The following is a 23,752-nucleotide window of genomic DNA, read 5'->3' on the forward strand; positions in this document are numbered from 1 at the left end:
GGGGCCCCGCACAGCAGAGTGCGCCCCTGGGACACAGGCAGATGGCACCCTGGTGTGCCCTTGAGAGGAGGTGAGTCAGTCACCTGGGAGAAGCAGTCCATCAACCCCGGAGTGCTGCCTGGAGGAGAGGGCTCAGGGTTCGGAGAGGGTGGGCTTGACATGCTGAGGGGCACGGGGCAGGGAGGGCGGCGACCTTGGGCTTTCCTGCTTGTGACCTGTCACCTCTGCTCTCTGCCCCAATGTGCTGTCCCCACCAAGGTCACCGTCAACTACTACGACGAGGAGGGCAACGCCCCCATCGACCAGGCTGGGCTCTTCCTCACGGCCATCGGTGAGTAGGGGCCGTCACCCCAGGGCCGGTCTCGCCACCTTCTCAGTGGTGCCGGTGTCTCCAGTGCTGGGGACCTGGCGCTCGGGGTTTCTCTTTCTTTCTTTCTCTTTCTTTCTTTCTTTCTTTCTTTCTTTCTTTCTTTCTTTCTTTCTTTCTCTCTTTTTTTTTTTTTTGAAAGATTTATTTATTTATTTGAAAGTCGGAGTTACACAGAGAGAGGAGAGGCAGAGAGGGGGTGGGGGGTCTTCCATCCGCTGGTTCACTCCCCAGTTGCCCGCAACAGCCGGAGCTGTGCCAATCCAAAGCCAGGAGCCTGGAGCTTCCTGGGGGTCTCCCACGCGGGTGCAGCGGCCCAGGGACTTGGGCCGTCTTCCACTGCTTTCCCGGGCCACAGCAGAGAGCTGGATCGGAAGTAGAGCAGCCGGGACTCGAAACAGCACCCACATGGGATGCCAGCACTGCAGGCAACGGCTTTACCCACTGCGCCACAGCACAGGCCCCGCTCGGGGCTTCTAAACAAGGCAGGCCTGTAGGGGATGCCACACGTCCCCTGCCCTGTGTGCTGGAGGACTTCCTGAAGGAGGAGGCGTAGCTTGGTCAGCCAGTGATTGACCCATTGTCAGGGTCCCCCTCCCGGGATCTGTGAGCCAGAGGAGGAGGGGGAGTTGGTCCCTCCCCGCCGCTGCCCTGCAGCCTGGAGAAGAGCTTCCTCATGGGGAGGGAGGGGGCCCCAGGCCACAAAGCCTCTGCCTGTCCCTCGCCCTCCCTAGACCCAGCCTGGAGGGCACAGAGATGCGGCCCTGGGAACTTAATTCACCTGGTGCAACTCAGGAGGCCCAGAGAGGTTAAGGACTTCATTCAAAGTCACACAGCAACTCAGCGGCAGCTCAACTCCAGGACCCAGGCTGAGTCCCTCATACCACCGGCCCTGCCCTGGTGCCGGGCTGCACGCCGGGGAGGTGGGGCCCGGGAATGCACGGCCGTGCTCTTACTTCATTTTATTTTAAAATGATGGCTGTTGCAGCAGGAGGACGCTCTGTCCGTCCAGTCTTGTCGCCTTGACAGAGTTGCCACGCAGTAGGGAAAGGGACCTACCAGGTCCTGAGCACTGACCATGCGCTGAGAGCTTCGAAATGGCCTCTGGTGTCTCCCACGTACTGAGCGCCTGTGCCGCCTAGGACCGTGCCAGGCTCTTTGATGACGGGGAGGAGGGGAGAGAGGGGCGGGGAGGGGCTGGTAAGCACCTGCCACTCAGGGAGCGGCCGCGATGTGCCAGGCCCCACGGTTCCCCTGTCCTCCAGCCCTTCCAGGGTGGACACCATTGTCATGCGTCTTCTACAGAGGAGAAAACCAAGGCTCAAGAAAGGTCAAACAGGCCACACCCCGACAGAGCGTTTGGTGGGACCACAGGCCTCCATGATCTCACCTTCTCTGGGGGGAGGGGTCTCAGAACCTCCCCCGGAAGCAGGCAGCAGGCAGGAGGCCCCCCCAGCCCTCCCTGTGCCTGTGCCACTCGCAGAGGCTCAACCCCCCCCCCACTGCACTTCCACTTTGCACCTCATTCCTGAGCGGGTTTGGTTGCCGCCGCCCTGGCTCTCTTGCTGCCCTGTGAGGGGGGCCCTGCCCTGCAGTGGGGGACCTGGGGATGGCCTCAGGGGGCCCCGGGGGTGGAAACCAAAGACTCCTGTGCTGGGCGTACCCTGGCACGTGCATGAGCTTTGTGTGCACCACTGCGCCCCGGCCGTCTCAGGTGACCGTCCCCAGGAAACCCAACCCCACCGAGACAGGGGCAGCTGAGGCCCTGGGCAGAGCCCGAGCAAACGAAGGTGATCGGAGGGCTGGCTGTGCCGTCGAGGAGCCTTCCAGCAAAGCAGGACGAGTTGGGATAGAGCAGGAGGGACCGGGCTTTCCTCTCGGTGCAGGACCACCGGGGAAGACGGAGCCGCCCGCGATCCCAGGCGCACCTGCCGGAGTGCGCGCAGCCGTCATGCAAGGTTCCGGGCTCTCACTTAATTATTCACGTCACCGCCACAGGTGCCAGACGTGCAGGGTCCATGGGCCAGTGAGATGCCCCTCTTCCCAAAACGAGACGTGTGACAGCTGTGACGCTTGGACAGAGACTAAACCAAAGCCCGAGTGGAGCAGTTTGCCATGCGCCGTGCCCCTGGCGTGGACACCTGAGAGGCAGGGGGCCTCGTCTCCCAGGGAAACACGGCTGTTTGTGTTGCCAGGGCCCAGCTGCAGGGGAAGCTCACCCCCACTGGACTCGGGCCTCCGGTTCCTCCAGGGACCCTGGGGACAGCCTGTTTTCTCTTGGGAATGACCGCGTTCTCTCCCTTCCAGGGCTTCTCTTCCCAGGAGCCCACATTCTGAGAGATCGCTCAGAGGCAAGACCTGGACGTCCCAGGAGCCTGGGGCTACCGGCCCCCCGACACAGATCGGAAGCCGGCTCACTAGAGTCCCATCCTGAGCCCAGGCTGCACTGCAGAGTAGACAGAAATAAGCCGGGTGCTGGCTCTGCTCCCTCCAGCCACACTGTGGCCTTGGGCGAGTTGCGTCACCGCCCTCTGAGCCTCGGTTTCTTCCTCTGTAGAATGGGTTCCCCGGAGACTCTCACTTGGCGCTTCCAAGGATTCCCTGGGATGGCAGGTGCACAGGGTCTGTGCGGGCCCAGAGGAGGTACCCAACTGATGCTTTCCTTGGCTCCTTCCTCTTGGGGCCGCCACATTTTCTGTCTGCCTGGGCAAAGTTGAAGACACCTCCCTGGGATTTGGGAACAGATCCATGGTACCTTTGGGTAAATCAGGCCCTGGGTCCTGGGTCTGAGTGCCTGCCAGGGACTTGCTGTGTGACCACGACAAGAAGCCCACCCTCTGTGTGCCTCACTTTTTCCAAGCTCTAAGGGAGTGCATGGAGCTGATTAATCCCTGCACGCCTCCCGACTCCCACCAGGGCCGCTTTGCAAAGCCTTCCCTGTCAAGGTAGAAAGTGGTGGGGGGGGGGCGGGGCAGGGATGAAGACCAGTGCCCTGCCTCTGCCATGGTCTTGGCAGTGGAACTTCAAAAGGTTCATGGAAAAAATGGAATTTTAAATAATAAGTTTATTTTGGTGCAAGGGCAGATTTTTCATGATACCCGCCTTGTCCGTGGACTTTTTGAAGATCCTGCTAACGGGGGCCTCAGGCGTGTGTGCAGCATCCACCTAGGGAGCTCCTTGCTGCGGCCCCCGGCCCGGAGCCCGGGATAACGGCCCCGGCTGGCCGCGGGGGAGCGAGCCCAGGCCGCTCTGGAAGGCAGGAGGTCAGCACCTGCCGCTGTCCGCGGGGCTGGCGGGCGGCCCCCTGCCTGTGCCCCGGTGTCTCGAGGCGCAGGGCAGACTGCCCTGAGCCCACTCCTAGTGACATTTCCCGTTAATGAGCCCCACACCCAGGCGCCACCTGACGCCTTGGGGCTATTCCGGGGAGCTGAGGTAGGACCCAAAGCCTCTGGGAAATGCGGGCAGCCCAGAGGCCCCGAAACAGGTGTCCTCTCCCACCCCCACCCCTCCCCTCTGAAAGGCAGGGCCGTCCCAGGAGGGCAGAGCTCTGGCAGGCTGGGCTCTGTCCCTACAAGCACCAGCCCATGTCACTCCCTGGGGACAGCCCTGCAGAGACTTCCGGGGACTCCGAGCTCAGAGGGAGAGCAGAGGGCAGAGGAGGTGGATTCTACCGGCTGCGGGGGTGCGCTCTGTGCCCTAAGAGAGAACTTGCAAAGCCCTCTGGGAGTTGAGAGCTGATGGAGGGAGCACCCAGGTTTCCTGCGGGAAGGCAGGGACTCATCGGAATGGGGAGAGTCGGGTCGGAGCAGGCGGCGGCGTGCTTGGCGCTGGCGGCTGCCCCGGGCAGGGAGGCTGAGAGGCAGAAGGGGAGCGGACGTTTTCCTTAGAAGCAGTTTGTCTTAGAAGCTGTCTCGTGGGTTTATTTTGTGCATAAATGTGCATAAATGTGCAAAAATGATGATAGAGTTTTTGAAGTTAAGAAATTCGTCATGCAGTAAGGCGGGGCCACTGCTTTTGTGGACACGCCCCAAGGGGTCTCAGCCTGGAGACGGGGCCACAGGGCTGTCAGAGTTGGGTGTGGCAGTGACTTCCAGAGCTAGCCTTGGGAATCCAGGGCAGAGAGCTGGGGGGATGGTCAGCCTAGGTCAGCCGGAGGTCAGCCTCGTCTTGGGAAGCTGCTCTGGCAGCATGAGCTGCACTGGGCAGGGTGTTCGTTCAAAAAGCAGAGTGGCTCCTGCAGGACACTGGAAAGTTCTGGAAGGTCTGGGAGCCAAAACGCACGTTGGTCTGCATCTCAGCCCTCGGCCTCCTAGACAGCAGCTGGCGGTGCCCCCTTCCGTCTTTCCCCTGGGAGCCTTCCCTGCAGGGGAGCGGGCCAGTTTGCTAACAGGTGCCTCTGCCAGCCTGGGTTTGCTCACCCATGAAATGGGGGTGCTAATACCTACCTCCCTGGGGGAGACGCTCTGCCTCGCTTGCCTGGTCCCTGGCACGGGGCCTGGGACCCGGTGGCTGCTGCATGAGGAGGTGTTGCGTGAACAAGGTCAGTGCGGTTTATAAAGCCACGCCCCCACAGCGCCCTGTTCACAGCACGGCCCTGGAGGCTGGAACGCTGGGGGCTCCCGACTCTGAGGACCCTGCAGCCACCACCTCCCTGCCTCCTTCCAAGTCCAGAAAAGCCACGTCCAGGGTCAGCAGGGAGTCAGCTGTACACAAAGAGGACTTGAACTTGATCCCCAGCTCACTGGTCTGGGCCACCTGCGGAAGGGTGACATCAGTGTCCCTCTCGTGCCAGGACCCTCCTCCCCACCCGGTTGAGGGCGTGCCAGGAATGTGCTTACTCGCACCTGTTCCCACCTCAGTCCAAGGCATGCTCCGAGTGAGAGGAGCCCACTTGGGGACCCTGAACCAGCACGTCACCCTGTGTGAGGCTCCCAGGGGTCTTCCTGGCAACACTCTGGCCCCACCCCGGGAGTCTCTAACTCCCTGAGGGCATGAGCCAGTAGCCCAAGGCACCTCTGATCGTCATCTTGGGGGTGCTCATGGCATCCAGCAGGCAGAAGCCCAGGACGTGGCTAAACACCACACAGTGGCCAGGGCAGTCCCCACGTGGCTCACAATGCCTGGAGCCCACCATGGCTGCTAGTGCAGGTGCCTCAGCCAGAGGGGCGCCATGGGACAGGTGAGCAAACGGCACTCAAAGGGCTGTGTAACCTGCCCAGAGACACTTGCTCTGTGCAGAGGGTGGAGCCCAGCACTGTCTGATAGCAAACCTGCTCTCTGTCCTCAGCCCCCACGGAGCTGTCTGCACCACAGGCTGGGGGCGCTGGAAGCCCTTTCCCCAAGAGAGGCGATGAGGGGGGCCCTGCGCAGCACTGGACACATGGGCACCCTCCCGAGGAGAGGCTCGGGAGGCAGGGTCCCCCCCAGAGTGAGACCCCTGGTCCTTGGAGATGGGATGTAGACCCCTGGGTGTTCTGGGGGAGACAGACAGACGCACGCCCCTGTGCCGCATCCACACACCAGGAGAGGGTGGGAAAGCAGTTAGGGGGCGCTGCACCTGTCGGTTTTCAAACCACGAGCTTCAAATCAGGCCCCAGGCAGGGAGCACCCCACTTCTGCTAACACCACCTGTGGGACCTTGGGGGCGTGACGTCACCTCTCTGAACAGAGGCCCCAGATCTGTCCAGTGGAGATCATGCCCACAACCCTGAAAGACTGGGAGGGTCGCGACCTCCCCGACTGCCCCCCGGGAGCTGGGAGCCCCCAGGCCTGGTGCACGGGCTGAGGCTCTCCAGCGGCAGGGAACGTGGAGGTAGGGGCTGGAGAAGGTGACCTCAGCAAGGCTGTCCCTTGACAACCGCTCACCTGTGTCTCCTGTCTCCAGAGATCTCCCTGGACGTGGACGCGGATCGGGACGGCGTGGTGGAGAAGAACAACCCACAGAAGGTACCAGCTCCCTGAACAGGGGGCTCCCGAGGGCAGAGCCGCACGCTCCACGCTCCAGACAGCCACGGTCCTCCCCACCAGGGGCAGACAACTCCATTGCTCAGAGCGGGAGACTGAGGCTCCCAGACACACAGCACACCAGGCTCCCGAGGGACAGCTGCAGAGCGGGACCCGAGCCTCAGTCTCCCCAGCCACAGCGTGGGCACCCCCAGTCCACGGAGCCGCTGGAGAGAATGGGAGTGCCCGGGACACAGCACGTGCAGCGGGGGCGTCTTCTCGTTTAAAGCTGACGGGCGGGGGAGGTGGCGTTCACTGCTCCCCTCTCCTGGTTCTGCTCATTCATTCATTCACCCTGCTCATTCATTCATTCCTTGGTGTGTTCACGATGCATTTGCTTTCTCGCCTCATGCCTGCTCCGTCCCCTTCTGCTCCCTGGCTGAGGCCCCTTGTCTTGTCTTCCCCGCCCTTGTGGTCCCCGCATGCATGCGGCTTCCGTTTGTGCACAGAGCGTGATGTTCTTGCTCTCCGCTCCGCCGGGTCCTTGGGCCCCGTCAGTGTTGCTCCACGTCCCCCAGGGCCGTTGACTCTGTTTCTGATTTTCTGCCTTTTTGCGTGATCTGCATTTTTTGCTGTGGGCATTTGTGACTTTGAGAATCATCGCCGGAATTTAGACTAAATTAGAAATAGACGAGACTTTAGGCAGTCAAGTAAATGCAGCCTGGAGGGAGCCTGGCCCTTGACTCTCTGCGGGTCATGTGGTGGGACCCCAGGCCAGTGGGGGAGCCCCTCCTCCAGCTGCCCCACGGGGCTCCCTGTTGGCCCCGGGTCAGCCCTGCACACCCCTGACAGTGGGCTCCATGGAAGCCCAGCCCAGCTTCCCCCAGAGGCTCTGCAACCTTGGCAGAGACCCCAGCCCTGTGGACTTGAACTTGGCCAGCTCTTCTGTACCTGGTCCGTGAACGTGTGCTGGGCATCTTAGATTTCCCAGGCCTAGCTCGGGCCCGGGGCGTGCAGAGACAACAAGCAGCTGCCCTTAGGGAACCCTGAGTCCAGCGAGGGAGACCCACGTCCAAGGAAGAATGACACAGGTGGCCGTGTGGGCACGACTGTCCCGCATGCTCCCAAAAGGGTGTTTAAGGTACCAAGTGTAGCTCTAGTCAACAACCAGAAGGGCTTCCTGGAAGAAGAGGCAGTTATGCTGAGATGGGAAGGGAGAATAGAGAGAAGGGATGGTGGGCGAGAGGGCGGGACCAGCACCGGCAAAGGCCCCGGAGCTTGGGATCTGGGGGCAGAAAGGCTGCGGCTGTGGGTGGGGCACAGGGAGTGAGGGGCCAGGGGGGGAACTGGGTCGAGAGGCAAGCGGACCCTCAAGGAAGCAGGGAGCCTCTGGTGGACTCGGCAGGGGAGCGGCCTGGCCAGAGCTCCCTCCCCCAGCCCTCTGGCTGCAGGGTAGAAGTAGCCAGCAAAGCGCTCACGCTCAGAGCTCGTCTGGAACCCCTGGGGACATCAGTGCCTGTCCTCTGCTACTCCTTGCTCTGGCCGCCCGCCCTCTGCCTCCCTGCCTCCACCCCCCCACCCCGGGCAGGCACACGAGGCCCACACACGCCCTGGCCAGCCTTCCCCTCTCTGCGTCTCTCCTGAACTTGCCTTTGATGCCCAGGTTGGCCTTCTGTGGGCATCAGACGTGGGGATCGTTGGCAGGTCACATGGCCCCACTGGGCGGTGGCCGCCCTTCCCTCCGCCCTGGCGCTGTCTCTCCAGCGTCCTGTGGGGTCCGTGTGGGCACAGGGGAGGAAGCCCTGACCTCTCTGCCTACCGCTGCAGGCGTCCTGGACATGGGGCCCCGAAGGCCAGGGGGCCATCCTGCTGGTGAACTGTGACCGCGACACACCCTGGCTGCCCAAGGAGGACTGCAGCGACGAGAAAGTGTACAGCAAGGAAGGTGGGCGGAGCAAGGCCCCGGGGGGTGTGGCCAGGGGGCGGGGCAGGCGTGGACCTGGGTCTCCTGGGGACTTTTGGCTCAAACACCCACTCAGCCACCAAGCAGAAGACAAAAGCATGGGTTCCACTCCCCATCAGAGCCTTGCTGTTTTTCAGCCAATTCATTCTCAAATTTTTAACATTGCAGAACGAAAGGGAACCGTATTAGCATTCCGCTCTGAAAATTTCTCGCTGGCACACAGAAATAAAATTCATGAGCCATAAAAAAAAATGTAAAAAAAAGACAAAACTAAAAACAGTGGAAAGCTTATAAAACAAGACAGGGCTCCCAGCATGAACTGCTAAACAGGAAGTGGAATTTGTAAATTCTTAGTGGCCAGTAAAGCGTAACCCGAATACACATGCATTATGTAGACCCTGGGATCACTGGCCAGAAACAACCGCAGTGGATCATGGGAAACAGGAGAACAGGGCCCCGAGCGAACCCACGCCATTCTGGCTGCGTCCTCTGCCCTTCTCAGAGGACAGCCTGGCATTGATTAGCCCCTGGGCCAGACCAGCACTGGTCGCAGAGCCTTCCGCCAGGCCGGCAGCTTGGAGCCGGGCCCCAGCACCTGCCAGACCTTAATAATGTTGGTGCCCTGGCGCCTGGTTATGCACAAAGCCATGTTTTTGCAAAATGTGACACACCTGGGGAGAGAAAGGAATAGGAAGGCCATTCCCACACGGTCGGGAGCCGGTCTCTGCTGCCAGGGGTGACAGCCAGGTGGCATTCTCCCTGTGGGTTCTCTGGAGCGCGTATGCACGCAGGTGTTACAAAAGCAAACAGCGGCGGCGGGCCCCTAACCTCCTCCACGCGTGTCTGCCCCCCAGACCTCAAGGACATGTCCCAGATGATCCTGCGCACCAAAGGCCCTGACCGCCTGCCCGCCGGCTACGAGATGGTCCTCTACATTTCCGTGTCGGACTCTGACAAAGTGGGCGTGTTCTACGTGGAGAGTGAGTGAGCCTGGCTCGGCCCTCTGGGGCCTCCCCCTTCCTCTGCTGCAGGTGCACCGGGATGACTGGGGATCACTGGTGTCCCACACAGGGAGGAGACCCCCAGGGGTACGTTCGCCCCACCCCGCCCCATCCCAGGGTCCAGGGGAAGCAAGGCTTTGACGTCCCCCTTGCCTGAGTCATGCCCCCTCTGTGATGCCCAAGGCAAGGAAAGCCCCACCTGCCCCATCCGAAGATGCTGTGGTTCCCTCGGGGCGTTGACCCCTTGTTCTCGCGATGGTGAGAGGGTGCCCTGGGCCCCCGCAGCCCAGGGATCATGCTCCCACCAGGAGCTAGTCCTTGACACTGCCTGCCCTGTCTTGTTCTTCCCACGAATGCATGGTGAGTGCCTGGGCGCCAGCTCCCTACAGGAACAGGGCAGTCGCACGCTGCTCCCCGGGAGGGAGCCCAGCGAGGGAGACAGAACCCATAGCACAGCTGGAGGCAATGAGATGGACCCAGAGGCACTGCTAGCTGGGTAGTCCAAAGAGGCTGCCTGGAGGAGGTGACAAGGAGAGCTGAAACACAGACGAACAGCCATTTCGGGGCTGAGGGAAGAGGGTTCCAGGCAGAGGGAGGTGGAGGGGGGAGCCGGTCTGGAGTGGAGGGGGTGGGGAGGGAGCACCGAGACTCAAGGTCATGGAGCTAGGCCAGGGGCCAGGGCGTACAGACAGGGTTTATTCTGAGCCATGAAAGCCATTAGCGTCTTAAGCAGGGACTGTCAGGTCTGATTTATGCCTTTCACAGCTCCCTCAGTGAAACAGCTCAGCAGTTTGTCCTGGCGCAGGTGCAGGGGGCTGGGGGGGCCCGGACAGGCCCACTGGAACCAGGCAGTCCCCAGAGGGGGCCCTGGACCCTCATCTCCAAGACTGACTTGGCCAGGACAGCAGTGGACAGGGACCCTCCTCTGAACCGCCCTGGGCCCCGGGCAGTGACCTCAGGCAGGCTGGAATGTCCTCAGGGGGCTGGAGGTGTTGATATTTACACCGGGCCAGCTGTTGCCAGCGTTGCCATGGCAGCGGGGACACCGGCAGGAACTAGGGGGTTGCAGGCAGGACCTCGCCCGGGCCTTCTGCCTCAGCCCCATTGCTGAGAGCGGCGGCCCGGGTCCGGGCATTAATGCAGTGGACTCAGCTCCCCTCCCCCGGGCCCTGGGCTGCAGGAGGAAGGAGGAACCAGGGCTGAGAGACGGTCCCCAGGGTCTGCTTATCAGGGCTGCTGGGGAGCGGCTGTTATTGATACAGAGATAACCCAGAATGTGACCCCTTGGCCGGGTTCTCCGAGACAGACAGACACACGCACGCACACACATGCACACGCACATGGAGGAGAGGGAGGATTTGAATTTCCTCTGTGGCCCAGGTTCCTTCTCTTCCATGCAGACACTTTGAGATGCGCAGCCTGGGGATGAGAACGCATTGTGTTACACCCGTGTCGTGCCGTCACATGCGATGTGGCGGAGACAGAGCAGCTGTCCCTGGGGGAGGGGCCTGAGCTGCAGACAGGGACAGAGAGGCAGGTTCGAGTCCTGGGTCCAGGCCAGTCTCCTCTCCAACCCCAGCCCCGGCCCGGGGGCCTCATGTTGGGAGGACCTTGGCAGTGGTGGGTGCTGCGTGTGTTGGGATCGTGGTGGCGTGGACCGTGACCGTGGCGGTGGAGGACAGCGGTCTCCAGGGCCTTCAGAAAGGCCTGGGGACTGTGCTGCAGCTCAGGCTCTACCCAGAAGCGAGAAGCCGGGGCCTTAGCTCTTCCTACAGGACAAGGCGAGTGGTTTGTGTAGCACGGTGGGCCCCAGCCTTGTCAGCGCTGGCAGGGAGAGCTGGCCATGCCCAAGCTGGGGACAGGGGATGGAGGGAGGAGGTGGAGGAGACTTCCGGGGACAGTGGCTGCATTGTTCCCACCGAAGAATCAACCCTCGTGGAGCTGGCCCCGACTGCCAGCCAGAGGCCCCGGACAGAGCCCCTTTGTGAGTCACAGGGCTCCGGCCACAGGAGAACGGAGGGGCTGGGGGCAGGCGGACTAGAAGGTGTCTTCCCACCTGACACCTGCCTGGGCCAGGTCCCCTCCTGCTCCCGCCCCAGCACTCGCAGCCGCTGCGAGCTGTGCCCATGGAGACGGCCTCTGGGCCTGATGCCCCTCCCTGAGCTTGGGTTCCAGTGCTGCCCGGCGCATGTGGGCGTGGGGCCCCAGGGCCGTGGAGGACGGCTCGGTCACTGTAGGCAGCTCCATCTGCATCCGCGCAGGCCACCCTGGCTGGGAAGGCCCTCGCCTTCTCTGTCCAGCCGCGGCAAGTTCCCGAGGCCACCCCGTGTCTGAGACCGTCCACCTCATTTCTTGGACCCATTGAAGGGAAGGTGAAGGGAGAGTTTCTTTAAAAAAAATAGTATTTATTTATTTGAAAAGCAGAGAGAGAGAGAGAGAGAGAGAGAGAGATATCTTCTACCTGCTGGTTCATTCCCCTGATGACAGCAATGGACAGGGCTGGGCCAAACTGAAGCCTGGAGCCAGGAGCTTCTTCTGTGTTTCTCACACAGGTGCAGGGGCCCAAGCACTTGGGCCATCTTCCACTGCTTTCCCAGGTGCATTAGCAGGGGGCTGGATCGGAAGTGGGGCAGCCGGGACTCAAACCAGCACACTGGAATGAGATGCCGGCGACGCAGGCAGCGGCTTAACCCACTGCGTCACAGCCCCGGCCCCAGAGTTTCCTTGCCTTCTGTCCAGGGCGGGTCAGTGGGGAGGGGCGAGCGCCACAGTCAGGGACGTGCTGACCCAGTCCTAAGTTCCGATCGAGCCGCTGGCCCCACACGTGACTGACGAGTACTCGTGGTGAGCGCGGTTCCCCCACGTGCTGATGCTGTCACTTGCGGTCACCCTGTGGCACGGGTAGTATGAGCCCCCATTTAACAGATGAGTAAGCTGAGGCTCGGGGAAGTTAAATGAGTTTCCTGAGGTTGCACGCCTTAGCAAGCCAGAGCAGTGCTTGAACCAAGGCCGCTCTGACCTTGGAAACCAGAATCTGCCCTTAGAGGCTTGTGGGGAAATGGGGCCAAAAGGTAAGTTCATTGTGGTGAAAACAAGAGTTTGGAATCCGTACCTGGGTTTTCCACGAGCTTGCTGGAGCCCCCTGGCCTGAGCCGCGGTCCTCCGGGAGGCGCCACCCCAAGCCCGGGCGGCCCAGGTGAGCCCGCTCCTTTCCCGAGTTTTCAGCGCGCGCCCTGTTGGTCCTAACCCTTGGGCCAGCGGTCACTAAGCGCGGCCCATCACTGTGCGGAAGCAGCAGGCTGAGCCCAACTCTGCCCTCCAGCTCTGCTGGGACTGCCCAAGGCCCTGTCGCCACGGCTTTACCAACACAAGTACGCCTCCTGCTCCCGCGCCCACGCTGGCGCCCGCAGGATCTCACCGACTGCCTCCCCCCGCTGACGCCCCTCCTGCCCTCCCTCCCCTCCTCCCACCCCCAGTAACCAGACAAGACCTCCCGGCCGCCTGTGCGTCCCCTCCACCTCACTGTCGCCTGAGCGCCGTTCTTGGAGACGGAGGCTGCACTTGGACCCTTGGACCGCCTGCTCCTCCCCCACACGCCCTTGCCCTTGGCGGTCCCAGAGCCGTGAGCCCAGCCACGTGCTGTGCATCCCCACCGGCTCGGCCTGTCCAGCAGGGCGCTGCTGGCTCCGTCAGTGGTCACTTATTAAACACGGCCACGTGGCAGGCAGGCATGGTCCCAGCTGGGTCACACGCATGCGCAAAGCATGTGGTGGGGCAGGGCGGGGCAGTGGGAGCTCCAATCCCAGCCTCTGTAGGGGTCTGAGCCGGACGCCCACCAGTGACAAACCAAGACCCAAAGAAAGGTGGCCGAAGGCGTCCGAGAGCGGGCCTGTGCCCAGCTGGGAGTCCCCAGTCCCTGTCCCTGCCCTCCCCCAGCCATGAACCTGCGTGTCTGCCCACGTGGTCTCCATTACATGAAGGGAATTGGGGGTACAAATGGGCACATCCGTGTTTTGTTTATATGAAGGCAGTGAGAGTCGGCGTGCATTCGAGCCCCAGCCCAGCTATTGAATGGCTTCGTGATCTTGGACAAAGCCCTTTTTCCCTTCTGAGCCTCAGTTTCCTCATCTGTGAAATGGGCACGATCTGGGCACGGTGCTTCCCCGCGCAGTCACCACGCGCTCGCGTTTCTCGTGTGCTGTGCACGAGAGAGCAAGCTCCCTGCCCAGGCGAGAATGCCGACAGCCAGGTGCCTGGCTGGGCGCCGCGTAGCAGTGCCGGGGCGCTGGTGGCCGTGGCCGTGGCCGCTTTCTGCTTGTGCTTTCCCCTCTGCATCCAGAGGACACTCTGCCCCCTCGTCGCCGTCGGCAGTCGCGCCCCGCTGACTTCCTGACGGGGCTGGGGGCGGGCGGGGCTGACGCGGGCCTCTCCGTGGCAGACCCGTTCTTCGGCCAGCGCTACATCCACATCCTGGGCCGGCGGAAGCTGTACCACGTGGTCAAGTACACGGGCGGCTCGGCCGAGCTGCTGTTCTTCGTGGAGGGCCTGCGTTTCCCGGACGAGGGCTTCTCGGGCCTGGTGTCCATCCACGTCAGCCTGCTGGAGTACATGGCCGAGGTGAGGGCCCCGGAGCCCACGCTGTCTGCGCCCAGCTCCCCTCAAAGTGCCGGGGGGGAGGGTCCAGGCTTGGCGGCCCCCACAGCCCACGCAGCGTGCCGGGTCCTCAGCACTGCTACACCTGCTCTCCAGAAACCCACCGTGGGCGCTGTTTTCTGACCCTCCTCCCTGCACTGCTGGCAGTCAGGAGACCCAGAGGCCCCCAGTGGTTAGCACAGGACTCTGCTAGGTCACACGGGTGAGGTTGAGTGACCTCCCGCCGTGTACCCGAGCGGTGGGCGAGCCCAGCTCAGACGTCAGGCTGAACCCCCAGTCCCAGTGTCCGGCGGGGTCCTGCCCTGTGGCTGCTGTCTCAGCCAGCCATGCTGTTGCTCTGGGACGCCCCCTCCCTCCAGAGCAGCCCCCTGGCTTGGAGTGTGTCCTGCTGACAGCACAAAGGCCCTGCCCCCCACCCCCGGGCACCCCGGCTTCACTCAGGAAAACGGAGGGACCTGGCCCTGCCCCCCATTTGTGCCCCAGTCCACCTTGGGTCAGTACCACGCGAGTGCAGGGGCCCAAGCACTTGGGCCATCTTCCACTGCTTTCCCAGGCCACAGCAGAGAGCTGGATCAGAAGTGGAGCAGCCAGGACTCGAGCCAGTGCCCGTATAGGATGCCGGCGCCGCAGGCGACGGCTTAACCTGCTGTGCCACAGCACTGGCCCCTCCTGGGGGCTTTCAGGGCAGCTGGGAGTCATACCTCAGTTTACCCCAGATGCCAGGCGAGCTGGCTGAACCATTCCCTAAGCAGAAGAGCACCTGGGCATAGCAGAACCACCCGTGCAAGGCTGAAGTGCTTGTGTCGAGAACGAGGTGCCCCGGGCCAGGCAGGAAGGCCCGGGGCCGGTTCAGGTGTCGCTGGGTGGATGGCCCAGACCTTGGTGGGGCCAGAGCGGACAGCATCTGGGGCTTGGACTCAGCAGCCAGACGGCCTGGGTTTGCAGCCCGGCTCCACCATCCACTGACCGTGTGACCTTGGGCCGTCACGCCACAGTTCTGTGACTCAGTTTCCCTCATCTGTAAAACAAGGATTGGCATAGTCTCTGTCCCCTGGGTTTGCTATAAGGCAGGTGCCTGTGCACATACTCAGCATGGGACCTGGTATACAGCAGGCGCTCAGTGAATGTGTAGTTGCCATCAGCTCCACCCACTTTGGCGGGCAGCAGTGGAAAGCACTCAACATGCCTTTTTTTTTTTTAATGAAGATTTATTTATTTATTTATTTGAAAGGCAGAGAGTTTCATAAAGAGAGAGGGAGACCCAGAGAGAGAGGTCCTCCATCTGCTGGTTCACTTCCCAAATGGCCGCAACGGCTGGAACTGAGCCGATCCGAGCTGATCCGAAACCAGGAGCTTCTTCTGGGTCTCCCACGTGGGTGCAGGGCCCGAGCACTTGGGCCATCTTCTGCTGCTGTCCCATTGGCAGGGAGCTGGATTGGAAGTGGAGCAGCCAGGACTTGAACTGGCGCCCCTATGAGATGCCGGCTCTGCAGACAGCAGTTTTATCGGCTGCTCCCCGGCGCCGGCCCCGTGTGGCTTTTTGACCCCCCCCTTCTCTCTGACACCCAGGAGGTCCCGCTGACACCCATCTTCACGGACACCGTGACATTCCGGATTGCTCCGTGGATCATGACCCCCAACATCCTGCCTCCCGTGTCGGTGTTTGTGTGCTGGTGAGCGATGTCCCCAAGGGCGGGGCCGTGGGGACAGTCAGGCCTGAATTGGCTCCGGGCTCCATCAGTTAGCTGCTGTGTGTTCTGGAGTGACTCACTTGGCCTCTCTGTGCCCAGTGGCTCAGAATCACTGTGAGGACTGCGTGAGATGAAGCCGCTCCAACATTTATCCTGGCACCGGCTGTGCCCTAAAAACACACACTCTCGTTTCTTTATTTTTTAAAAAAAGAGTTACAGATAGAGAGAAGGAGAGACAGAGAGAGAGAGAGGTCTTCCATCCACTGGTTCCCTCCCCAATGGCCACAACGGCCAGAGCTGAGCTGATCTGAAGCCAGGAGCCAGGAGCTTCCTCTAGGTCTCCCACATGGGTGCAGGGGCCCAAGAACTTGGGCCATCTTCCACTGCTTTCCCGGGCCACAGCAGAGAGCTGGACCAGAAGTAGAGCAGCCGGGACTCGAACCGGCGCCTAATATGGGATGCCGGCGCTGCAGGGAACATCTTACACCACTACGCCACAGCGCCCCCTCCACAGTGTTCCTTAGCTTGTTCATGGTCCTGAACCGAGTAGCCGGGAGCCTGCCAGGCCGGGGGTACCCAGCACATCTCCCCCAGTAAGAGAATTTTTGTTGAGCACATACGGTGTGCTGGGTCAGCCATGGCAAGATGAGGACCAAGTGCCTTGGGGGATGGGCGGCAGCCCTGGGAGGGGCCCCGAGGTCCTCACCCCCCTCCGCCTCTCCCCAACTCCCAGCATGAAGGACAATTACCTGTTCCTGAAGGAGGTGAAGAACCTGGTAGAGAAGACCAACTGCGAGCTCAAGGTGTGCTTCCAGTACATGAACCGCGGCGACCGCTGGATCCAGGTGGGGAGCCCGAGCCGGGCGGGCAGGGCCGGGCGGGAGGAGGGGCTTAACGTAAGCCCTGGCACCCAGCAGCTCCGTGGGCGAGAAGCCTCGCCTCCCTGCCACCCTTAGAAGGGCATAGCAGGTGCACTGCCGACAGCAACACAGCCCAGTGGCCGCCCGGGGGCACCGGGTGTCAGCCTTAACCGGGGGATGGCAGGCAGCTGCAAACAATGGAGCCCCTAACTCTGTGATTACGTGGGCAGAGTGCGCTTCCAACGAAGCTGCCACTCCTAGCAGAAAGCGTTCAGATAGGGCCGCATCGTGGTCTTAAAACCGGGGATGGGTTGGCAAGGAGATGCTAAGTGTAACGGGGAGACTGCCCCGGGCGATGCACCGCCGTGGTTGCCTGGGGAGGAGAACGGGGCCAGGAGCCAGGGAGCGCGGGCCTGACGTCTCTCTCCTCCTGTGCACCTTGCGCCGCTTGCCACTCGCGCCAGTCGCCTGTTTCTTCCCCAGCCCTGTGTCCCCTCCTCCCCCAGGCTCACCTGACACTCCCCCCCCACTGTTCCTACAGGATGAAATTGAATTTGGCTACATCGAGGCCCCCCACAAAGGCTTCCCGGTGGTGCTGGACTCCCCCCGAGACGGCAACCTGAAGGACTTCCCCATAAAGCAGCTCCTGGTGCGAGGTGGAGGGCCCCCTGGGGGTGATGTCGGGGCCCCTAGGACACAGCGGTCAGGAAAGCGTGGGCACCCTTGACAAGTTAGTCTGTTTGCCCGGGCCTTGGTTTCCTAATCTCTGAAATGGGCCCATTGGGATCGTGACCTCTAAGGCCCTCTCCTACTCTGAAAGCTGATGTTTCTCCAAAACGCGGAGTTTTCTCGTGGGGAACGGGAACTGTGGGAGACACGGCAAGACCCAGCCCCAGAGGCCCCGAAACAGGTGTCCCCCCCGACCCCAGGGGCAGCTGGGGCCTCCCCGGGTGGCTCTGAGACCCCGCCCCCCGGCTCCACTCAGAGGCCAGCCCTCGCCAGGCTCGCACCGCGGTCTGAGGACGTTAACCCAGACCCTTCATTGCGGCGAAGCCAACAGCATAAATTGAATCAGACCAAACCTTGTGTCCTGATCCCATCCCTTAGCGGCAACAGAACCTCCTAAGTGAGCAGCTTCACCTCCGCGAGCCTCCATTTGCCCATCTGTAAAGTGGGGACAGAAACAGGGTCAGCGTCCCAGGGTGGCCGTGACCATCAAGGGCACCGGTCACCTGACATAGTGCAGGCACCACTCGCTGCTGTCATGGTGCCGGTGAGTGTCCTTGGCGAGCTGGTCGGCCGCGGCCCCCAGCCCCGAGCGGGACGTGCCGCAGGCGTGAGAACCCAGACCTTCCAGGGTTCGCCTCTGTCTCTTCCCTGGGCCGCCACCTGCCACCAGCACGCCAGGCTGGCCTGGTTCCAAGGTCACAGCTGCGTGGCATTGTTCTGAGGCCCAGGCCAGGGCCGGCCCTGTGCTGGGTGCCTGCCCACCTGTGTCTGAACGGCCACTGCTGCTCAGCCAGCCGCGGCCCCGGGGTGAGAAAGCGCTAAGCCGCAGCCGCCCGCCCCACCGGGCACAGCAGGCCATCCCGGAGCCTGTCAGCCGGGCCAGCACGAGCCGTACCCGCTGGCTCCAAGGGCTTTTTTAACGGGGACTTTTGTCCAGCAAGCTTAGTCCTGGCCCTGTGCAAGCTCCCTAACCAGACTCCTACAACCTCACCCAAAAAGGAACCTGAAAATGCAGGCGGCCGGCGTTGGCGCCGTCACAGCGCGTTGGAGCTCTGTGCTAAGGAGGGTTCTGGGGCCGCTGCCGGGCCCCCCGCCTGACCGCTGGGCGCTCTCTGCGGCTCTGCTGCCCCGTGCCCGCCTCTTTCCAGAGCTCAGGCGACAGGAGCAACCCCGGGCTGCCAGGGCCGCGCTCCCGGCACAGGGAGAGGAAGGGGACTTGGCGGCCGCTCTCGGGGGCTCCCACGGCCTCTGCTCTTAGCTGGCCAAGGCCAGCCGCGTGACCAAGCCTGGCACCGGGCGGACAAGCGAATTCTTCTTGCAATGGGTCAGGATCAGAAGTCTCTTGTTGGGGACGAGGGGCAGTGAATCTCTGGGGGTGACAATGCAGGCTGCTGCCCTGCCCCTGGTAATCCTGGTCCCCCGGCCCCACCCCGGTCAGCCCTCCCAGGAGGCTCTGCGGCCATCACACCAGGCCGAAGGTGGCCAAGGAGTGGTCACAGGAGGGTGGCCTCTGGGGGCCCAGGACTCCTGGCTGCAGGGGACCAATGGCAGGTGTGCACCCTCTGCCCAGGGCCCGGATTTCGGCTACGTGACCCGAGAGCCTGTCTTCGAGACCGTCACCAGTCTGGACTCCTTTGGGAACCTGGAGGTCAGCCCGCCAGTGACCGTGAATGGCAAGACGTACCCCCTCGGCCGGATCCTCATCGGGAGCAGCTTCCCTCTGTAAGAGAAGCCCGGGGGCTGGGGGAGGCGGGAGCGGGGAGGCTGCCGTTTCTCTGTGGGGTGGCCTGGGTCACTCGCACACCGAGGGAGTGGCTGGGAGAACGACCCCTCCCACAGCTCTTCAATACACAGATGCCCTCGGAGGGAGAAAACAAGGCAGCCTTTACACCTTAGTGTGAATTAGGATCTAATTCCCCAAATGGCAGGGTGTATGCTGAGATTATAAACCGGGTGAAGGGGTGGCGGAGGAGGACGCGAGGGAGTCCTCGGGGAGCCCATGCTCGGAAGAGACTTGAGAAGACATGGCCCCGCCCCAGCAGCCTGAGTCCCTGGATCCCTTGGCCTGTCCACGCTGTCCCCACTCCCTGCCCGATTAGGCCACCGGCCAAAGAAAAGTCAGATTCTTCCTGGGTCAAGGCAGTGGCTGGGAAGACGGCACCTGTGGTTCTCACATCACAGAAGGGCTGCCAGGAGCCTGCACGTGTGGGGTCAGCCAGGATCTGGGCATCAAGTCCCTCCGAGTCACACAGGATGCTCTGTGTTCAGGATGGCCACAGGCTCGGGCCGCGGTCACCTGCCCTCCTCCTCTCGCTCCACTCAGCTCCCATCAGTTAGTCCCAGACTGTGAACTGTGTCACACCCAGGGTCCCAGCTGTGAAGCCCAACCCCTGGCCTCCAGGACTCAGCAGGGTCCTGGGGTCGCCCTGGTGAGGTCGAGGGGCGGACGGCAAGGGGACGGCTTCTCAGAGACAAGCGTGTAGCAGCTACTCGGTGCCAGTGCTGTCCTCGGCTCTGGGCGCACGGCCGTGACCCGGTCACACAGGCCCCAGCTCCCAGGGAGCTCACGCGGGGCCGGGGGGTAGGGGAGTAGGAGAGGCAGCTATGGCCGCTGAGTGGGACTCCCTGGGGCCGGAGGACCTCAGCTGCTGTGGTCTCCAGGCAGTGACTTGGGAGTGGAAGCTGGACGCTGAGAAGGAGGCAGCCCCTGGAAGACCTGGGGAAAGATCTGGAACACGGGGCATGGTGAGGGCAAGGCCCTGGGTGGGGCTGCAGCGGACAGAACAAGGAGGGAGGGAGGTGCAAGACGGGCGGACTGGCCAGGGCTCGGATCAGAGGGGACAGTCGTGGCCACCGTAAGGTCCCTAGGTTATATTCTGAAGTCAGCGGGGAGATCTGAGGCCTCGAGCGGTCTAGAAGTCAGGAGGGCCTCCCTGGAGGAGGTGGCCCTTGAACTGACTGAAGTGAAGAGAAGCTAACGTAGTAAAGAAGCACATGGGTTGGCGGGGGGGCTGGAGCCATCTCTGTACCCCAGTTCCCCCCAGCAGCCAGGCGGACTCGAGCAGGCAATTGGCGCAGAGGGTAAGACCCGCCTTGGGATGCCCGCAGCCCACACCAGAGGGCCTGGGTTCGAGTCCCGGCTCTGCTCCTGACTCCAGCTTCCTGCTAAGGCGCACCCTGGAAGCAGTGGGGGGTGACTCGAGTACCTGAGACCCCAGTAGAGCCCCCCAGCCACTGCCCTTGTGGGTGTTTGAGGAATGAACCAGTGGATGCCTTTGTCTCTGGTGTGTGTGTCTGTCTGTGTCTCCCATAAACAAATAAACAGAAGCTGGCCGCCCCCTCCCCCGGCATCCTCAGGCTGGGAGCGAGGCTCTGCGCCTGTCAGCGGCTGTGACTGTGGCTGATGCGCTCCTTCGACCTCTTGGCCAAAAGCTGCCCTCCCTGTGCCGGGGTCTCTCAGTCCCGGGACTCGGGCTCCTTCCCGGGACTTCTCTGCCGAGGCCGCCAAGGCTCGGGCCGGGCTCTGGCTGACCCCTGCTGCAGGGCCTCTGTGAGGCCGGCTCCTGGGCAGTTTCTGAAGGGCTGTCCCCCGTCCACGCCTGCTCCAGGTCTGGCGGCCGGAGGATGACCAAGGTGGTGCGCGACTTCCTGCAGGCCCAGCAGGTGCAGGCGCCCGTGGAGCTGTACTCAGACTGGCTGACCGTGGGCCACGTGGACGAGTTCATGACCTTCGTCCCCATCCCGGGCACCACGGTGAGCAAACTCCTGAGGCTAAAGTCAGAGTGGCAAACCCATGTACTACCAGCCTTTGCCAGCAGAGGGCAGGGTCTAGGGACACGGACAGAGGAAGGAGGAGGTAGGCTGAAGCTGGTTTGCACGTGGTCACTGTGGCAGGTGCATTCGTGAACCAATAAACAGAAAACATCAGCATTTCCACATGGAAAATTATTCATTCTTAAAAATCGGGGGCATATTTTACTCCTGACGCACATCTGATCCCGACGGGCCGAGTTCAGTGTCCAGTCGTGGCACGGTGCTAGCGGCCCCTGCATTGGCCTTACGCTGTGGACAGCAATGGGGTGTGGGCCTCCAGCTCCAGACAGGGGCTCTTCTCTTCCGTGAAGTCAAAACTGTGCCTGCGCACCCTGGAAATTCCATACAAATGCCCTGGCCTCTGAGCCCCGTGGGAAGTTCTTTGCAGTGCCAGCCGTGGCTATGAGCTTTGACCAATGGTGTGGGAGGCTCGAGGCCCCGTGCAGACAGGGCTCCGGGTCCTCGGGGCGGGAGGGCCCACTTGTCCTGGCCACCGCCCCGTGCTGACGCTGTCCCCCGGGGCCTGTCTCTCACAGCAATTCCGGTTGCTCATGGCCAGCACCGCAGCCTGCTACAAGCTGTTCCGGGAGAAGCAGAAGGAGGGCCATGGGGAGGCCATCTTGTTCAAAGGTGAGTGGCCCCAGGCCTTTGCAGGGAACTGGAGCCCCAGAGGCCCTCAGGAGCGCGGGGCAGATGAGCCCTTTGGCCGTGAAACTCCATTTGCCTGGGCATCTGGCGCACCCTGGGGTTTGTGGGGCCACCCTGGGACCCTTGCCGTGGCCAGGCAGACCCCCGAGCTGCCCTCTGCTCCCTCATGTCACCAACAGTGCCGAGCGCTAGTGGGCACCAGACTCGGCCCCAGACCCGAGCAGGGCCGCCCACTCCCACGCTGGCCTACAAGCTGCAACCTAGGAGCCACGTCCCAGGAACGGGGCCGGAGAGAGAAATCGACAAAGTACAGTTCGGGCTCGGGGAGGGGGGTGGCCTTCGACAGACGCGGTCGCTGGTCAGGCCTCGCTGCTGTCAGCCCTGCCGTGGGAAGCCACCCGCTTCATTCAGACGTCCACGTGGTGGGGCCGGACGTGGGCTGGGGTGCGGCGCGCACTTAAGTGAGTCAGGGGAGGACGAAAGCAGAGGAGGTGGAGACGGCCGGCAGGTGGGAGGCCGCCAGGACTTCCGCTGTGGTTCTTAGCGTGCCGAAACAGACGTAGGCATCGTTTGGGCCGTGGGTGAGTACATAAGCCAGGGCTGTTAATGCAACGCCGAATAACCATCACCTCTGTTTATATCATCACCCTTTTTCCCCCTAAATTAGTTCCGCCCCTTGCAGGCTGGTATCCCCAGGGGATCTCACTCCCAAAGCCTTGTTCCCAGGTCTGGGCAAGGCCCTTCCTGCCCTCCATGTCCCAGGAGTGTTCCTGACAGGTGTCAGACGAGACCAACCAGAGAACTCCTCCCTCCGTTACCTCCCCACCGACAGAAGGGGTGTTTGCGTGGATCGGCAGGCTTGGGTCTTGGCCTTCTGGAAGCTTTCTTTCTATAGTGAATGTAGCCCAACAGCCACCCCTAGGCTATATGAACCATTATCTTTGTACCAGTAGGGGTGGGGAACTTTTTTCTGCCAAGGGCCATTTGGATATTCATGACATCATTTACCAGGCCATACAAATTTATCCACCTAAAAAGCCTGCTGTAGATTTATGGGACTTCAAGTCTGTCTGCACTTGCCTTGGCAGGGCCAGACCACGTGACATCAGCGGCCTCCTAGGGCCTGCAAGCCGGAAGCTCCCCACCCCAGCAGAGGCAGCCGGGGTTCAGGGCCGAGCAGCTCCAGTCTCTGCCGCTGGCCAGCTACAGGCCTGGAAAGCCCTGCTTCTGCCACACGCACCCTGCTCAGCCTCTCGCCCTGCGGAGCAGGCTCCAGCCGGAGAACCACGTGGCCCGTTGGGCCATCCCCCACCAGCCAGAGGGACAGCAAAGCGGCCACTGCCTCCATCCTGGCTCAGGGCACGCGGCCCGGCCTGCAGGAGGGAGTGTGTGCAGCCTTCCTTGGGCAGAGCCTGCCGACTGCCCCACCCCGCCCCAGCCCCAGTCTGTGCCCAGCCCACCTCCTCCCTCCCAGTCCAGCAGTTAGCACAGGGGCTGTCGGGCCCTGGCAGAGCGGCACCCAGCCCAGGGATGCACAGCTCACCCTCTCCGTGTCTTCTGCCCCCGACAGGCCTGGGTGGGATGAGCAGCAAGCGAATCACCATCAACAAGGTGCTGTCCAATGAGAGCCTCGCGCAGGAGAACCAGTACTTCCAGGTGAGGGCGGGGCCGGGCGCGCGTCCTCACGCCCTTGGGGCTCCTGCAGAGAATGGCCCAGGGCTCAGGGCTCCTGTCCCGGTGCACATGCGCACAGGGCAGAGCCCCAGCAAGTGTGGCGGCCATGTCCTTGCTATACACCCATGCTAAAGACGGAGGGGAAGAGGGGGCACCGCGGGCAGGTGCCCGGGTCAGCATCGGCCAGGAGCAGATGGCGCCGAGAAGGAAGGCGTTCCCAGCAGTGCCCTAGAGCCAAGGCCTCCGTGAGGCCAGAGCCGCGATGGGGCGGGGGAGTCGCACACCCCTTTTGTTTTTCTTTAGGATGTATTTATTTCTTTGAAGGGCAGAGTTAGAGAGAGGGAGATAGGGAGAGAGATCTTCCATCTGCTGGTTCACTCCCCACATGGCGACAACAAAGCCGGAAGGGC

General features: G+C 62.4%; 1 protein-coding gene across 1 annotated transcript in view; it reads left to right on the plus strand.

The window, feature by feature from the left end:
* Positions 1–23,752, plus strand: part of PADI2 (peptidyl arginine deiminase 2) — a 38,865-nt gene that overhangs the window by 10,567 nt on the left and 4,546 nt on the right. Inside the window, exons 3-14 of the mRNA XM_070079226.1 lie at positions 259–331; positions 6,252–6,313; positions 8,138–8,255; positions 9,128–9,253; positions 13,713–13,891; positions 15,497–15,600; positions 16,352–16,463; positions 17,020–17,127; positions 18,778–18,929; positions 20,816–20,960; positions 21,557–21,650; positions 23,239–23,324. Coding sequence (XP_069935327.1) covers positions 259–331; positions 6,252–6,313; positions 8,138–8,255; positions 9,128–9,253; positions 13,713–13,891; positions 15,497–15,600; positions 16,352–16,463; positions 17,020–17,127; positions 18,778–18,929; positions 20,816–20,960; positions 21,557–21,650; positions 23,239–23,324 — 1,359 coding nt within the window. The remainder of the gene's footprint in view (positions 1–258; positions 332–6,251; positions 6,314–8,137; positions 8,256–9,127; positions 9,254–13,712; positions 13,892–15,496; positions 15,601–16,351; positions 16,464–17,019; positions 17,128–18,777; positions 18,930–20,815; positions 20,961–21,556; positions 21,651–23,238; positions 23,325–23,752) is intronic.

The sequence above is a fragment of the Oryctolagus cuniculus genome, chromosome 7 (assembly GCF_964237555.1).
Source record: "Oryctolagus cuniculus chromosome 7, mOryCun1.1, whole genome shotgun sequence".
Lineage (NCBI taxonomy): Eukaryota > Metazoa > Chordata > Mammalia > Lagomorpha > Leporidae > Oryctolagus > Oryctolagus cuniculus.